This window comes from Muntiacus reevesi, chromosome 13 (assembly GCF_963930625.1).
Source record: "Muntiacus reevesi chromosome 13, mMunRee1.1, whole genome shotgun sequence".
Lineage (NCBI taxonomy): Eukaryota > Metazoa > Chordata > Mammalia > Artiodactyla > Cervidae > Muntiacus > Muntiacus reevesi.
In genome coordinates, this window is record NC_089261.1 from 1,298,602 (window position 1) to 1,310,731 (window position 12,130).

At 66.7% G+C, this 12,130-nt stretch overlaps 2 protein-coding genes across 2 annotated transcripts in view; one reads left to right on the forward strand and one right to left on the reverse strand.

Moving 5' to 3' along the window:
• Positions 1-2,658: 2,658 nt before the first annotated feature.
• Positions 2,659-12,130, reverse strand: part of RSPH14 (radial spoke head 14 homolog) — a 47,340-nt gene continuing 37,868 nt past the window's right edge. The window contains exons 4-6 of the mRNA XM_065904467.1: positions 4,426-4,651; positions 4,063-4,199; positions 2,659-2,897 (exon numbers count right to left, since the gene is read on the reverse strand). Of these exons, the coding sequence (XP_065760539.1) occupies positions 2,659-2,897; positions 4,063-4,199; positions 4,426-4,651 (602 nt within the window). The remainder of the gene's footprint in view (positions 2,898-4,062; positions 4,200-4,425; positions 4,652-12,130) is intronic.
• Positions 10,022-12,130, forward strand: part of GNAZ (G protein subunit alpha z) — a 31,021-nt gene continuing 28,912 nt past the window's right edge. Inside the window, exon 1 of the mRNA XM_065904466.1 lies at positions 10,022-10,165. The gene's annotated coding sequence lies outside the window, so the exon portion shown is untranslated. The remainder of the gene's footprint in view (positions 10,166-12,130) is intronic.

Here is a 12,130-nt window from a genome sequence, read left to right on the forward strand (position 1 = left end):
TACGCAAGTTACAGGTGTGCAACCTAGTGATTCTTAGTTGTTAAAGGTCGCCCTGCATTTGTGGTTGTCACTAAAACGTTGGCTTCACCTCCTGTGTTGTGCAGCATGACCTGGTAGCTTTTTTGTTTTATACACAGTGGTTTCTGTTGGTCCCCTACCCTTTAATTGCGTTTTTAGATGGGTCATTGCTCAGGTTAAGAAAAACAAAAATTGTTCCCTAATCTTGGAACCTGTAACTTTGTGGAACTTGTTTATTCTTATATTTTTAAAGTGTATTCCTTGGAATTGTTTCACATATAAAATCATGTGATCTGCAAGTACAGACAACTTCTTTCCAACCCAGATGCCTTTTATTCATTCTCTTGCCTCAGCTGCCCCAGCTAGAACCCCCTCCGGTACAGTGTCAAGTGTGAAGTAGTGAGAGTGGACACCCTTGTCTTGCCCTCGATCGTGGAGGAAAAGCATCGAGCGTCTCACGGTCGAGCATGATGCTAGCAGTGAGTTCTTGCAGATGTTATCATGTTGAGGAAATTCCACTCTGTCCCTGTGTGGCTGGGCTTTTAAAGCTTTGTTTACGTGTTTCTTTTGTTTTTGGCTGTGCCGGGCCCTCACGGCTGTGCCCGGGCGCTCTCCAGCTGCAGTGAGTGGGGGCCACGCTCGAGGCGCGCTGCGAGGGCTTCTGGTTGGGGTGGCTCCCCCTGTGAGAGCTCAGGCTCTCGGAACGCGGGCTCCAGTTCCTGCGGCAGGAGGGCTCGGGCTCTGGGAACGCGGGCTCTTCATTTGCCCTGTGGCAGGAGGCTGTCCCCAGCACTGGCAGGCGGGTTCTTGACCCCTGGGGCATCAGGGACATTTTTACTGAGAGTTTTTGTTTTAGTTTTAAGGGTTTTTTCCTTTTTTAATGAAATGGGTGTTGGATTCTGTCAAATGCTTTTTCCTGCACCTGTGAAGGTGACTGTGTGATTTCTGTTCTTTATTCTCTTTGTTGTTAACATTGGTTCGTCGTCACGCGTTGAACCCGTCTTGCATCACTGTGAGAAATGCCCACTGGTCGTGGTATACAAGGCTTTCTTCACGTGGCTGGATTTGGTTTGCTAATATTTGGTCGAGTTCTTGTATCTCTATGCGTAAAGGATGTTGGTCTATAGTTCTCTTTCCTCGTGAGGTACTTTGCCTGGTTTGGGGATGGGGGTGATACTAGCCTCATGGGATGAGTTGGGAAGTGTCTCCACCTCTTCTCTTTGTTTAAAGCGGTTGGTGAAGGGTTGGCATTAATTCCTACCTAGAGACATTTTAGGGTTGGTATTAAGTTGGAGGGGTCCGGATCCCGGGAGAGAAGCTGGCGCTAGCGACTCAGACTGCAGGGAGAGAAGACGGTGGGCCGCCCCAGCTGAGAAGGGAGCCTGGGAGAGGATGCCCGCCAGGCAGGCGAGACGGTGCGGGAGAGCGGGAGAGCGGTCAGGTTGGGAAAGGGGGTCCTTCTACAGAGGAGACGGGGGGCGCAACCGGGGCCCCGGGCGGAGGGCTGGGACAGGGGCCACAGGCAGGGAGGGGCCTGAGCACGGAGCAGGGCGGCCGGCGCCCCCGGGGAGGTGGTGAGCCGGAGCCGGAGCGGGTGCCGGAGGGGTGCCGGGGGCAGGCTGACGTGGGGCCCCTCAAGCACCTCTTTCCCTAAAGGAGGAGAGCGTCCCTCAGGGACCTTTCCTGAGAATGAGACCTAACCTGAGAGCCCCCCTGGGCCCGGCAGCCGGCCCCTCCCGGACCAAGAGGGCCTGCTTGGGGCTCATCCCTGGGAGCCCCAGGGGGGCAGGCGTCCCGGCGTCCCTTCTAGGTATGTGAAGGCCCCAGTCCCCGGAAGGACTCGTGGAAGGCACTCACTCCCCGGGGATGCTAGTTCTGTGGGAGGTTCTTCCCCACAGGAAGCGCGGCTTTTGTCTGCGGATGGAACGAGGGAAAAAAAGCTGGTGTGGGTCCTGGAGAGCAAGGCCCCGGCTCAGCCAGGCAAACGAGTGCAGCCCTGAAACGGAGCCAGACCGTCGGCCCTCCCCGTCCCCCCGAGCCCATCCAAGCAGCCTGCTTCTCCTCCCCGCGATGTCACCTCCCATCCCCGCAGATGCTCCAGCCTGCAGACAGCAGCGGGAGGGCCGGGGGAGGCTGGCCCAGGCTCAACCGGGGGACTTGGCTTTGGGGAGCTCAGCTGTTGGAGGGGAGACCTGAAGGGGCTACCCTTTGCTGAGCACTCATCCCTGGGGTGCATGTGGGGGCCTTCTTACAACGCACCGTCCCCCAGCAAGAGCCCACAGGGGTGGTACCCGTGACCCTCCTTCCTGCCACCCCACGTGGGAAGCTGGCCAACGCGGGCAGCAGAGCCGCAGTCCCAGGGCCCGTTCACCGGAGTGTCCAGCCTCCTCCTCCGCCCCTCTGCCCTCCCAGGGGCCTCGACTGCAGCGGGGGGTGCAGGGAGGCCTCCCACCCGTCCCCGGGCCCCGAGGTCAGCCTGTGACCCGGTCCTCCAAAGTTGGGCGTTCCCCTTTGGCAAGAGAGAGGAGACACGTGACCCGCTCCAGAGCCATTAGGTGCCACCATCCGGACCAAGACAAAGAGACTTGGTGCATTTATTGGGGCATAGAGTCGCGGGGCCGGGGGGCGCCGGCAGGAGACTCAGGGCTTCCACTCGATGACTTTGAGGGCGACCTGGGCGGCCCGCTGCACGGCCGGGCTGAAGTCCTCCTCCAGCACCCGGAAGGTGGCCACGTGTGACTGCAGGAGCTTGCGGCCCTCGGGCGCCTCGGCCAACATGGTGAGGGCCTTGATGGCGTTCAGGCGCACCTTGCTCAGAGACGCGCCTAGCAGCTGCAGCAGCGGGCCGGTGGCCTCCACATCCAGCGCCGCATACTTCCCTGCCGGCCACCAACGCCAGGTGTCCCTGGGGTCGGGGGAAGCCCTGCCCACCTCCCAGGGCCCCCGGCCATCCCCGCCCGCGGCCTGGGCCCCGTGAGCTCCCCAGCTGGCTTCTCCCCAACCACCAGGCGTGGCAGCCAGGCCTCACCAGGCAGCGTGAAGGATCTTTTGAAAATTAAACTCCACTCGCTGCCTCCTGGGCCCTGCCCGCCGCAATGCCACGCTTGCTCCCAGCCTCGTGCGTCAATCACTTCCCGCTGCTGTCAGACTGGCCAGCCCCCTTGGCCCAGGCGGCCCCCCTCGTCCTGTGGGTGCACCCCACACCCGCCGCCCCCAGGACACCCCGCCCCTCTGCTGTGCCTCCTGCCCCCAGGTCGCCAAGCCGCAGACCTCAGAGGCTGAGGCATCGCGTCTCCACTGCCCCCCGCCCCCTCCTGGGGCCTGGCCTGCCGCGGGGGCTCAGGGTCCCTCACGGGCACGCCAGCTCAGGGGAAGCGGCCTCACGTCCCCAGACTTCCGCGTCGCTGGGGTCCCCTGAGAGCCCCCAGCCCTCCAGGCGCCCACCCAGGATGCCCGGGCGGAAACACTGCGCGTGGCCCACAGCGGCGGGGGTGGGGGGTGGCCGGGGGGCTGCGGGGTGCTCCTCAGGGCAAATGGGCATCAGCGGGACTCCCAGCGCTGGGGGGTCTGCTGCTGACTGAGGATCAGACGCCCAGGCAGCCAGGGGGGACAGCAAGGAAACTCGGGGGACCCGGCTGGTGCAGGCAGCGGAAGGTGCTGCAGGGACCTGGCCTCCAGGCGGGGAGCCGGTCCGGGCCCCTCCGAACACCCAGGGCGCTGACTTGAGTGTGGGAGTCGGGGTGGGGGGTAACCTCAGTTCCTCTTTGCTCCCCCCCGCCGCCCGCCCCACCACACTGAAGCCAGTGGCGCTGGGCTCCATCGTCCACCGGGACCTCAGGAGGACTGGCTCCCGGGTGTGGCAAGCGAGTCAGTCCCAGAACTTTGGTTCACAAAGGCCTGGGTCAGAGGCAGGAATTCCAAGACCAGGGAACCAAGAGGATGACAGGGAGGGGCCCGGAAGAGGAGGGCGGAGCCCAGGACCGCCCGGCCAGTCGGGGCCGCAGCGACCCCCGGCAGGCGGCAGACCCCGCCCGGGCGCCTCACCTTCGGTGGTCACCGTGGCGTTCATGAGCGCCCCCGCCGCGTTGGCCTGCACCTCCTCCTCCTCGTCCTTCAGCAGGTGCACCAGGATGGGGATGACGTCATGCTGCCACACCTGGATCTTGCCCTCCAGGGGGATGCTGGGCCCGACACAGACTCTGAGCATGGTGACCCGGGTCACGAGTGCCCCGACGCCCTGGGCTCCCTGTCCTGACTGCGCAGACGGCGTCTCCTGGGCTCCCCTTCCTCACGGGAGGGGGCGGACTTGGGGCCTCCTGGGGCGCAGAACTGTCGGGGCCGCCCTCCTGGAGGGGTCCTGCTCCCCCAGGGCCCAGGCAGGAGCGGCGCGGCCAGCCGGGGCCTCACCTGATGGCAATGAGCGTGTGGGCGGCTTTACTGCGGATGTTGCTGTTGGCGCTCAGGAGCTTCTCCTTCAGGAAGGGCACCGCGCGGCTGGCCAGGGCCTCGGTGGCGTCCTCCATGAGGCAGGCGGCCAGCGTGTCCAGCAGGAGTGCCTGGATTTCTTCCTCCTCCCGCTGCAGCTTCCACACCAGCGAGGGGATCAGGCCGCTGTTGACGATGCCCAGGGCCCCTGCGGGACAGGAGCGGGCCCTGAGCGCGGGCCCGTGGCCACCCCCCACCTGTCACGTGTGATGGAAGCCGGAGGACTGGAGAGGGGGCTGCACTGTTTGACCAGATAAATGACAAATCCCACCCACCCCCGCTGCCAAGCAGGGGCCTGAAGCCACGGCTGACAAGCTGGGGTGGGAACCGTGAAGTCACGGTGGGCCCCAAAAGGTCCACTCTTTGGCCACCTGGGATTGGGGGGCACCCGCCTGGAACAGTGGCCCGAGAAGGAGCAGACGCCCCTGCGGAACCCGGGCACACAGGGGGCCTTCCCCTCCCCCAAGCACCATGCACCAGAGGGAAGCCTGGGATGGGGGTGAAGGGCAGGGGGCATCCGTCCCTCCTTCCACCCGCAACGCGACGTCTCTGTGACACCCGGCCAGCCCCGGGGATGGAAGAGAAAGCTGGCCAGGGGGTTACAGGCAGGTTTAGAGTGAAGGGCACAGTGTCACGTGAAAAGGGCTGCGCCCCCCAGCCACAGCTGGTGGGCAGTCCACAGATTCCGGCTGAGGGGTCTAAAGGGGCCCAGCGCCCAGCAGGGAGGGGGCCGCCTGGAGCCTCCTCCCTGACCCCTGTGAAAGCTGCCGCCCCACTCCTCCCAGCCGCCCCCGCCCGGGGAGTCAGCACACCGCTGGCTGCCCAGAGGAGACCCCAGAGGTGGCCAGGCAGCTCCCCGAGGGTGCTCGTGAGTGCTCAGAACTGCTGGCAGAGCAGCCCCCACAGGGCAGGGAGTGGGCCCCGAAGGAGTGTGCCCGGCAGCCCAGCCGCTCCGCGGCCTCCCCAGCAGCCCGGGCTGCCCACCGTGAAGCCGTCCACAGGCCCCTGCCGGAGCTGCCACCGGCAGACACCTCTGTCTCCTGCCTCCCCGGCTCAACCCTCTAATTTACTCCAGAGAGACAAATAAACAGGTTAATTAGCCTACAGGTCTCTGAGTGCCAATTAGCACCCAGGGATTTCCTCTTTGAAGACATCGCCCAGCCTTCCGCCCTCGGCCCTCGAGAGCATCAGGGGGCAGGTGCCTGCGGAGAGGCAGGGCGGCGTGTCCAGGGGCCCCCAGCTGCCCCCAGCTGGCTTGTTCCTGGGGCGTCAGACGGAGCCACTAGCACCGTCCGTTTATTCTCAGGGCACGCACAACACGGGAGAAGCGGTTTCCTGTTGCCTCAAGAGTACTGGGTTTTTTAAGTTGTGCGTTTTTTTTTAATATTTATTCTTGGCCGCGCTAGGTCTGCGTTGTGGCTCACGGGCTCGGGACCCGCCCCGCAGCACGCGGGGTCTTCGTTCCCTGAGTATGGCTTGAACCCACGTCCCCTGCAGTGCAAAGCAGAAGCTTAACCTCCGCACCGCCAGGGGCGTCCCGTGGTGTGATACACACGGGTTAAAGGCAGAAGGCTCAGGTGGACTCCTAAGTGTATCTGGCTGTGTGAGCTCAGACAGGCTGCTCGCCCTCGCGGACCTGGCGGCGTGGTTACTGCACAAGCCCACCTGCCAGCGGGCAGCGTGTCAGAGGAGGGGGTGGGAGGGGCCGGGGTACGGGGCTAGCACCCCCGTGCCGACACCGGGCCTGGCACAGCAAGGGTCTCAGCCCACGGAGTGTGGGCGCGGGTGAGGGGTGAAGCGGCATTCGGACAAAAGCCGCACAGTTCCTGCCCTGCGGGACCAGCTCTTGGTGGCCCCTGCCCCTCTCCTGGGCGTCTGAGCGCTCTCTCCCCCTCAGCCCTGCTCTCCGGCCCCCAGTGCCGCTCAGCCACAGCCTGGACGGCCGCTCCCCAGCCCACAGTGTGCAGGTGACAGCCTGCCCCTCCGAGGAGGACGGTGCTGGCCGACGGAGGGGTACGGTTCCTGCCTGGGGGCTGCACCACCCATCGGGGCTGGATGGGCTCTCAGTGCACCCGGGCCAGCCCGGGGGAAGGTGCTGTGGACGCACCGGGGCGGCCACAGGCTGGGGGCAGGTGAGTGGCGGGAGTCACGGCAGGAAGCTAGCTGGAGTTGATCACTTCGACTGCCCCTTCCCTCCCCGGCCCCACGCCACTGGGGAGGAAGCTGAGCCTGGAGGTGCAGCCTGAGTGCCTGGGACACACAGCAGGACTGAGAGGCAAGGCCTTCAGCCGCCCGGGGCTTTCCTTCCCAGCATTTCTGGTCCTTGAAATGCTGAGCACTGGGACCCGGCTCACTTGGAAACAGGGGGGATTTAAAAATAAAACGCGTGCCGGGTGCGCCTCTCTGCTTGCTCACTTTGCTGCTTTTCAGCTAAAAGGAGAGTTGCAGGCCTGGCTATTTATAACTAACCCAGATCTGGCTTGTTCTAGTTGGGGGGGGGTGGGCAGTGGTGGTGCACAGACCCCAAAGAAACCCATCAGAAAACCCACCAGGCACAGCCCCCCCCCCCACAGCCCAAGACCCAGCGCCAGGGTTGGGGTGACTGGGATGGGCACGTGGGGCTCAGAGAAGAGCTGGCCAGAAGGGGGCGCCCTAGGGCGGTGGGGAGGCAGGTGGGAAAGTCAGGGGATGGTCATCACCACCTGGGGCTGACCCGTGTAGCCGGGGAATTCCAGGTCCTATGGGCCCTGGAGGCCCGGGGGTAGTTGGGCCTCGTGGGGCAACAGCGTGACACCTGCGTGTGCCTGGGGAGGCCGGGGTCCGGTGCGGCTGCTGGGCCAGGAATGGCTGGAGCTGAGGGCTGTGATCCCCGGGCGTGGAGCCGCTGCGGTGGAGGTTCGGCCACTTCCTGAGGGCCGCCTCAAGGCGGGCAGCTTCTGGGCCAGCTGTCCTTGCTGGTGGCCGGGTGCTGGGTGGGCGCAGTCAGCAGGGGGCTCCGTCCCTCTTTCTCCCATGGAGCCTGAGCTGTGCTCTCCCCGGCAGTGAGGACTGGGCCCCCAGGCCTGGCAGCCGCCCCGGCGCCCAGACCTCACCAGGCCTCACGCCCACCTGCCTGTCTGGCTTCTCAGCCTCGTGCGGCCCCCGCTCCAGCCTGGCGCCCGCCCTGGCTCTTGGGGATCCGGCTCTGTCCTCAGCTTCCTCGGCCCCTCAAAAGCGCCTGACCCGCTGACCACGTCTTCCTCCCGAGATCCCCCAGCCCCACCCCGCGGCCCTGGGACGGCCCCTTGCTGCTTCCTCCTCTCCAGCGGCTCCTCCGAGGGCTTCACAAGTGCCTCCCCTGCCTCCGGCATCTGCCCCCTACTGGCTCATCTCGGCCCCAGCCTCCACTTGGCCATCCCAGACTTGCCAGGTCACCCATCATCTCCCGGCCTGGCCTGAGCCTCACGGACTGACTGTTTCTTCCCGTCCCTGGGCTGACTCGCTGATGCTTTTCTTACCTGACTCTGCTTTGTGGGACCAGGCCTACTGTAAATAAATGTGAAGACTGTAAAAAGAAATGTAGACGAGCCTTGCCATCCTCCTCCTTGAATTTTAAGACCCCAAACTCTCCCGTGATTCTTAGGCCAAGCTCCCCAGTCCCGCCCAAGGGCCGCCAGCAGCTGCTACAGTCCCCTGACCCGCCCCAGCCTGGGCGGGTGGCATCCTCGGGGCTCCAGCTGCGCTGGTCCTCTGGCTTCCTCCCGGCCGCACGCTGCTCACGCCGGCGGTCTGCCCCACCGCAGGACGTGCTTCCTCCTGCCCCAGCTCACGGGCCCCTCCATCCTGAGTGCAGAGGAGTGAGTGCTCGCTGAAAGGAGGATGACGGTCACTGCTCGAGGCGGGGGACGCGCTCACTTCCACAGTCAGGGGGCTGGGGGCGGCCGGGCAGCAGCCAGGCTCGTCCGGCCCCTCATCTCATACCCGGACTGCCCTGCTGGTCTCCCCACGCTCGCAGCTACCTGTGCCTCTGCAAACAGCTGAATTCAGACCCCTGGTCCCCCAACTGCCCCCGCCCCTCTATGAACACGTGGCAACACGCATCTCCCGTGGGAATCACCCTCTCGGGACCACCTGGCGGTGTCCCGTGATAGGAGCAGCAGCTGAGGCTCATCCGGGAGAAGTAAGTCGTCAAGGCTGCACAGGGGCTGTGCTTCACCCCCAGCGTCCTCTGCTCCACGCTCGAGCACGGCCTGTCATCTGCTGTCATGGCCACTGGGCTCCGGGTGGCCCTCTGGGCAGCAGCCCATCCTGACCCGGCCTGGCGGTGCGGGAGGGCGTGCACACACCGGAGCCCGCGACGGTCGGCCTTCCTGCCGGTCCTCAGGGGCCACCTGCAGCCAGCATGTCAGGTCTAGTCTAGGCCTCGGTGAGTCATCCACCTCGGGATGTCCATCACCGACACCCGTCCAGTCTCCGACCGTGTCTAGGTGGCACATTCAGAGGCCTGGGCTTAGCCCACCACCCCATCTCCTTCAGCCAACGTCCTGTGACCATACAAGGAGGTGGAGGGGGATAAAGAAGGGTCAGCGAGGGGCATCTGCAGGAGCAGCTGCATTTACCTGGGTGCCCCGAAATTCACGGAGCGCAGGGGACGGGGGAGCACAGACATCTTGGTTCTGGCCTGAGTCTTTTTAAGCACAGGGGCGAGGGGCTCCTGGCTCCGAGGCCCGCAGATGGGCTCCCCCTGAAACTGAAAGCAGAAGCTGGCAGACTGCCCTTCGCTGCATTTTGCTGAGCATCCGAGCAGTCTGTGAGCTTCCCAATGGCGCCCATGGGCCCCGGCCTCAACAGAGCTGGCTCCCTCCCGCCTCTCTGGTCTGGAGGCGCCGCTCCTGGGCCCCTCCCACTCTCCTGCCCTCCCTTCCAAGGCAAACCTTCTGTGGCAGGGTTGCCAGGGACCCTGATGAGCCCTAACCCTGCTGGCCCGAGCAGCAAAGACACCGAAGGCCCCCTTCCACCGGTGCAAAACGTCGCCGGCGTAAACCTCCAGGGTCCGCACGGCCCTTCCCCACGTCCTAGGCGACCGTCGCGACAACTCAGGGCAGCAGGTGCCGCTAGCCCCACTTTGCAAACCGGCCTCACAGAGGTCAACCGGGTGTCCAAGGTCGCGGAGCTCAGACTAGGCTGGGATCTGGACCGGGGACGGCGGCCGCGGCCGGGGCCACGCACCGCGCGCGCGCTCGGCCTCTCGGGGGCGGCGGCAGGGAGCAGGGTGGGCGCCGGCCTCGGCGCAGGGAGACCGCAGGGCCCTCCGGGTGCCGGCCGAGCGGGCGGCGCGCGCGTGCGGGCCGCGGAGCGCGCGGGGCCCCGGCGCCGCCCCCTCGCCCGCCGTCGCCGGGCCGCGGGCCTGTCCGTCAGCCGCTCCCGCCCAATGGGCGGCGGGCCGGCGCGCGGGGCCTCCGCCCGCGGTTGGCCTGGCAACACTGCGCGCTGGCGGCTCCGCCTCCTGCCGGCGGCGCGGCGCGGCGCGGGGCGGGCGGGCGGACCCGCGGGCGGCGGCGGCGCGGGAGAGCGGGCGGAGGGAGCGCGGCCGGCGGAGCGTGTGCGCCGCCCGCGGCCGGTCACGTCCCCGCGCGGGCGCCGCCGCCCCGCGCCGCCGGAGCAGCTCGGCCGCGGCCCTGAGGTGAGCGCGCGGCCCCCGGACCCCGCCCGGGCCTTCTGTGCGGAGCGGGGCCCCGCCCGGGCCGGGCTGGGGGCGCCGGGCTGCGGGGGCCGGGTGCGGGGCGGCGCGCCGCGGGGGCCTGCGCGCCGGGCAGGGGCGCCGCGGGCCGGCAGGTGCGGGCAGGGGCGCCCGCGCCCAGGGGCGGGGCGGGCCGGGGCCCCCGAGCGGCCGCCGGCGCGCGGCGCGGGCCGGCGAGCTGCGGGAGCGGCGGGGTCGCCCTCCCGGGGCGGTGATGGTGATGGTGAGGGGCCGGCGCGTGGCCTGGGCTGAAGCGGAAGGTGAGGGCCCCAGAGGCCTGGGCCCCCGGGGGTCGCACGAGTCGCGGTCATCGCTCTCGCAGCCTAGCAGTTTCCTCGGAGGCATTTAGAGCGAGAGGCGAATATCGACCCGCTGCGATTGCAATATGTTCCCGGCTCGATATTTTTTTCCCTTAAAAGGCGGTGGGGGCCCTGGGGTGCGGGGAGGAGAGGGGAGGGCCTTGGGCCGGGGCTGCGTGTCCTGCCGGGGACCCAAGGGTGCTTCTGGCTTCAGGGTGGCAGCTGAGCCTCCCTGGGCGTCGGTGGCAGAAATCCGCCTAGGCCGAGAATCGGGGTTCTCTGTGAGCAGAGAAAGGGGATGGGAAGGCGGCACCCAGGCCGGGAGCCCTGTGTCTGTCTGCGGACGCAGGGGCCACCTGCTAGGCGGGTTGCTGGTCTGCCTGCTCCCCCCCGCCCCCAACCGGGGATCCAGTCCTCTGCTCCCGGCTGGAGGAGGCTCCTTGGCCAAATTCAATTAAGCAAATGTTTACTGAGCTTTTGCTCCCCTAGGCCCCGGTGCTGGGGTGGGAGTGGACTGGCCCTGCCCTCCTGGGACTGACTCACCGCCCCAGGAGGGACAAGTGTCTGCTGCTCGGAGAACTCAGCCCTGAGGGTGGGTGTCGCTGGGGGCCCCTGGGTGGGACCGGACTTAGCCGGGCCCCGTGGGCAAAGTGACATTTGAACTGGAGCTTGAAGGACACAGGCGCGGCTGGGGTGGGCCTGGCAGGCACAGGGCAGGACGTGGATGGAGGCGCAGACGGGGGCACTCAGGCGGCTGGGTCTGGCAGGGGCACCAGAGGGCAGGCGCTAAAGGGCGGAGGCCGCCTGGGGCTGGAACGCGGGAGGAACAGCCGACCCCCTGCGCCCCTCAGCGGCGGCCGCTTCCGGGGAGGCTTGCGGTGTCCTCACCCGAGCACGGAGCCGCGGCGTAGCCCAGAGCCCAGCAGACCAGGGAAGAGCTCGGAAGACCCCAGGTGCTGGCGGCCTTGGCCGGCCCTTCCAAGCAGGGCTGGGCTCCTGGGTAGCCACCCCCCAGCTCCCCCCTTCCTGGCCAGCACGGAGGGTGATGGTGTTGAGCTGGTGGCTCTGTTCTTCCGGGGCGCGGACCTTCCTGAGCTGTAACCGTGGAGACGTGGGGGTCTCCGGGGAGGGGCCGATGGCCCGGGAGGGCCTGGGTTAGGCAGTGCTGTGCCTTCCGCGTGCCTCGCGCTTCAGGGATGAGATGCTGGCGTCTGGGGTAAAGCGCGTGTGTTGTACAGACGCTGACTTTCTCAGACAGGAGGTGGGCACCGGTGTGACCTTCTGCCCGCTGCCGAGGGCTCTCCGCCCTCCTCCTGAAGGGGCCGTGTGTTCCTCCTCTGTGCGGTGCGCCCCCTTCTTGCCCCCCCCACGCCCCCCAGACACACACCAGCTCTTGGCTGAGGCCCAGCTCGATGCAGGGGGAGCGGGGCCGCCTGCCTGCCCTCGTGGGGCGCGGCCTGTGCTTGGGGGCCGGCGCTGCTCGCCTGTGCACCCTCGCCTGATTCCTCTCCAGGGACCTGCCACCCGACTCCAGACAGGGGACGGGGCGTGGGGAATGAATTGTCTGCCCTGCCCCACCCCCCACCCCCTGCTTCTCAGCTCTTCTGTC